We start from the raw sequence: 4299 nt of genomic DNA on the forward strand, positions 1-4299 counted from the left end.
CACTCCCTTTCTCTGAGTCAGCTTTTCTCTCTGAGACTCGCCTACTCCATGAACTCAGGAAATGTCACTACAGGTGGCCCCAGCTCCCATTTACCTCCCCATAGGGAGCTCCTCTCTCCAGTTCCAATTTCAAAACCCCCAAGGAAGCGTTCTGGTTCACTCGCTTGGGCCACTGGCCAGAGGGATGGGATACTCTGAAAGATTCAGCTAGAGTCCCGGGCCCAGCCCTGGACCATCACTGTGCCCCGTGGTGAGATGCCAGGGCTGGGATTCAGGGAGAAGAAAGGAGGTTCCCGCGCAGTCATTCCTGCCCCCTGTGGCTGCGGGCTCCCAGCCCCATCCTGTGCACGAAGCGGGAGCTCCTGCTGTCTGGCAGCAGCTGCCCTGCAGGGGATGGTAGAAAGTTCATCCTTAACCCCAGCCTTCCAGTCAAGGTTCCCACCAGTCTGGGACGCCTGCAAGTGTCACATGCCGCTGGGTGAAACTCTAAGATCCCTTTTAGAAGATCCCATTCGCTCTCTCCCTTCCGCCGCCTTGCAGCGCCGAGAAACAAAGCTCTGAAAGAACCATCAGATGTCCGTGCGCTGGGGCCTTTCCAGGATGGCGGGGCCCAGTCGTTTCTGGGTCGGGATGACGCCTGGAACCAGGCAGGGTCCCTGGCACCGGGATCCCGAAAAGCAGACCTGCTTCTCCTTGTCCAGCTCGTTCCTCTTCCCCTTACAGTCGGCCCCCTGCATCCGCCGTCCTCCCTGCCAGTCGAGGGCCCCCAGCTCCAACTCCACCCTCCCAGCTGTGCATTCATAGCGACCGCCCTCCCTGTAGCGGCACACGGACCTGGTGGTGGAGTCTTGGTCTCCAACAAGGCTGGCCAGGATTGGACAGAAACCGAAGGGGCGAGGCGGGTCTGCGGGTGCTGCGCTCCAATTGGGTGCTGCCCCAGGTTCCCGCGGCCGCCCTGAGCCTGCCACAGCCGCTGCCCACACCGCCATCAGCGCGTTCACTGCCATCCCCGCTGTCCTTGCAGCCCCCGCCATGGGCCTAGAACTGTACCTGGACCTGCTGTCCCAGCCCAGCCGCGCCGTCTACATCTTCGCCAAGAAGAATGGCATCCCCTTCGAGCTGCGCACTGTGGATATTATCAAAGGTGGGCCCAACCCGTTTCCCCGCGTGTCCACAAATCCAGTGCACCCCCAGGCCCCTTGCCCTGTTCCGCCCTGAGCGTCTCGCCGCCCGCACAGCCCCCTCACCACCTCCTGCAGCGTCTACCACCAGAGAATGCTGTCGATTGAGTGACCCTGGAGGGATCACAGCCTTCTCTGAACCTTAGCTTGCTTTCTGAAAAGGAGGATAATGTTACTTTGTTCTGTAGGGGTGGAAAGAAAATACTTAATGGAGTTTTCAGAATTGCGTGGAATGCACGCATTTAAATTCACAAAACCCGGAAAACGTTGGGAAGGACGTGCTGTTGTAAGAATTAAGAGATGGGAAGAGATGAGCCACCCCAGTTTGCCTCCCTTCCCCTGGCCCACCAGAGTCCTGGCTAGAAAACTTCTCTGTAGGCCGGGCGCGTTGGCTCAAGCCTGTAATCCCAGCACTTTGGGAGGCCGAGACGGGTGGATCACGAGGTCAGGAGATCGAGACCATCCTGGCTAACACGGTGAAACCCCGTCTCTACTAAAAAATACAAAAAAAAAACTAGCCGGGCGAAGTGGCGGGCGCCTGTGGTCCCAGCTACTCGGGAGGCTGAGGCAGGAGAATGGCGTAAACCCGGGAGGCGGAGCTTGCAGTGAGCTGAGATCCGGCCACTGCACTCCAGCCCGGGCGACAGAGCCAGACTCAGTCTCAAAAAAAAAAAAAAAAAAAAAAAAGAAAACTTCTCTGCATCCACCTGCTGCACCTGGCCCCACCCACCAAAGCCCCCCGGCTGCCCCAGAACGTGGCAGGGCAGGGAGGCCCACCCAGGGAATGGGGTTGATCCAGCCCTCTGGAACCAGACCTTGCTGTTTCTCAGGGGTGTGGAGCTCTGCTTGGGGAGGGAGAGGGAGGGTGAAGAGATGCAGCTTTTTTACTCTGAAGACCTTGTCTGACTCTTCAGGGCAGCACAGAAGCAAGGAGTTCTTCCAGATCAACAGCCTGCAGAAAGTGCCTGTGCTCAAGGATGGTGATTTCATCTTGACTGAAAGGTGCCCTCCTTCCCTCTCCCCTCCCACATCCGGAGCACATGTGACCCTGGCTGTCCCCACTGTGGGCCCTCCCATACCCCATGGGGCAGTGAGAGGAAAGGAGAGGGATCTGGGGAGAAGGTACAGCTTGGGGTGTGCCTGGGTTGAGCTGGGGCTGACAGAGCATGTCCCCGCACCTCTCATCTTTGGTGTCATCTGAGCCCCAGGGCCTCTCTGCTCCCAGACTGAAGGATATTGGAAGAGAAGACAAGGGAACATTTTTCCAGTGTTGCACAGAGTGGGTTCAACAAATGCAAGCTGAAAAGAGCCTCTAGTGACTTGTGGAAGACTACCCCAATCTGCCCAGGCCAGGCCTAGAGGCCAGTGCCATGGCCTGAGGGCACAGCTCGTGGTGAGGTCCAGCCGCTGGGCAGGAAGAGGACAAGAGGTCAGGTGGCTGCAGAAGTGATGGCTGCAGGACCTGTCAGAGGAGGGCCGAACGAAGACCTGCCTCCCCTCGTGATCCCTGATCCATGCGCATGGGCACGCAAGTGACTCCACGGAGCATCCACTGTGTGCTGGCCCCATGCTGGGTTCCAGTGGTCCAGGGAGCCTTTTCTGAGCTGCACTGCCTCAGACAAGTCACTTGACCATTCTGACCTTGAGTTTTCTTTTGGCTAAAGGGCTAACGGGAGTCTACCTCATAGGGCAGCTGCTGGGATATCACAGAGATGAGGTTCTCAAAGTGCAAAGCAGAAGGTCCAGCCAAGAGTCGGTGCCTAAGAAAACAAAGACAGGAGGAGACTCGGGGGAGGAGGGGTTGGTGTTGGGGAGCTGGAGATGAAGGGTGAGGCTGGAGGGCAGTCCTTCAAATGCAGAGAAACCCCCAGGCCCCACTGGCGGATGGGAGCAGCTGGGGGTAAAGGCCTGGTGCCAGTGTCCTTACAGCCACTGCCCATTCATTCCCAGCTCAGCCATCCTGATTTACCTGAGCTGTAAGTACCAGACGGCGGACCACTGGTATCCATCTGACCTGCAGGCTCGTGCCCGTGTTCATGAGTACCTGGGTTGGCATGCTGACTGCATCCGCGGCACCTTTGGTGTACCCATGTGGGTCCAGGTGAGGAGAGCCATCTGGAGAGTGGTTGGCATTCAGAGAGTAGTTGGGAGTAGGCAGGGGCCATCCACTGACCCACTCTCTGCCCCCATCAGGTGTTGGGGCCACTCATTGGGGTCCAGGTGCCCGAAGAGAAGGTGGAACGCAACAGGACTGCCATAGACCAGGCCCTGCAATGGCTGGAGAACAAGTTCCTGGGGGACAGGCTCTTCCTTGCTGGCCAGCAGGTGACGCTGGCTGATCTCATGGCGCTGGAGGAGCTGATGCAGGTGTGAGCTCAGCCTGTGGGCAGTGTCCCTCTTCGTGCCACACCCATGAGGCAGACAGAAACACTGAGGCCTGGAGAAAGCCAGGGCTTTGCCCGGAGTCATAGAGCAAGTCTCTGGATGATCTGGGGCCAGAACCCTGAGCTTCTGCCTCCTGCCTGGGTGTGGGGTCTCACCCCGGCTGCTCTTGGCCTCTAAGGCTGAACATACTGCCTGGGCCTCCATGGTCCATTCATCGGGGCTGGGGAATGGACCATGTCTCTGATACATTTGCCTATGGTTCCAGCATTCGGGTTGGCAGTGACAACTGGGAAAGTTGTATCCCCACAACCTTTTCATCTTTTTTCCTGCAGCCGGTGGCTGTCGGCTACGAACTATTCAAGGGGCGGCCACGACTGGCAGCATGGCGTGAACGAGTGGAGGCTTTCCTGGGTGCTGAGCTGTGCCAGGAGGCCCACAGCCTCATCTTGAGCATCCTGGAACAGGCGGCCAAGAAAACCCTCCCAACACCCCCACCAGAGGTCTATCCGACTATGCTACTTCGAATTGCCAGGATCCCCTGAAGGGTCTGGGATGGGGCCCAGGAGATTCGCCATGAGGATTCATTCTGTTACTTACTTGCCACTGTTTATCTTTCCATCTTGCCCCAGTCCCTTGTCTCCAGCTTCATGTGAAGCTCTGCACAGGCAAGACTGTGTCCTTGGCCGGGCGCGGTGGCTCAAGCCTGTAATCCCAGCACTTTGGGAGGCCGAGA

General features: G+C 58.1%; 1 protein-coding gene across 2 annotated transcripts; it reads left to right on the forward strand.

Moving 5' to 3' along the window:
• The first annotated feature begins 920 nt into the window (after positions 1–920).
• Positions 921–4299, forward strand: LOC112633149 (glutathione S-transferase theta-2B). Of its 2 annotated transcripts, none has more exons than XM_025399570.1 (5): positions 921–1144; positions 2096–2183; positions 3132–3282; positions 3375–3548; positions 3899–4299. In XM_025399570.1, exons 1-5 carry the CDS (start codon positions 1033–1035, stop codon positions 4106–4108), a joined length of 735 nt encoding a protein of 244 aa, XP_025255355.1. In that variant the 5' UTR covers positions 921–1032; the 3' UTR covers positions 4109–4299. The 2 variants fall into 2 exon arrangements, with proteins under 2 accessions (XP_025255355.1, XP_025255356.1); XM_025399571.1 differs by having other exon boundaries at positions 958–1144; positions 3375–3506.

This window comes from Theropithecus gelada, chromosome 10 (genome assembly GCF_003255815.1).
Source record: "Theropithecus gelada isolate Dixy chromosome 10, Tgel_1.0, whole genome shotgun sequence".
Classification (NCBI taxonomy): Eukaryota; Metazoa; Chordata; class Mammalia; order Primates; family Cercopithecidae; genus Theropithecus; species Theropithecus gelada.

Excerpts from the sequence above, each read along its gene's own strand:
- LOC112633149 (XM_025399570.1), top strand. The coding sequence starts at position 1,033 with ATGGGCCTAGAACTGTACCTGGACCTGCTGTCCCAGCCCAGCCGCGCC. Across the intron at positions 1,145-2,095 it reads CACTGTGGATATTATCAAAG|GGCAGCACAGAAGCAAGGAG; the intron begins GTGGGCCCAACC and ends CTGACTCTTCAG. Across the intron at positions 2,184-3,131 it reads GATTTCATCTTGACTGAAAG|CTCAGCCATCCTGATTTACC; the intron begins GTGCCCTCCTTC and ends ATTCATTCCCAG.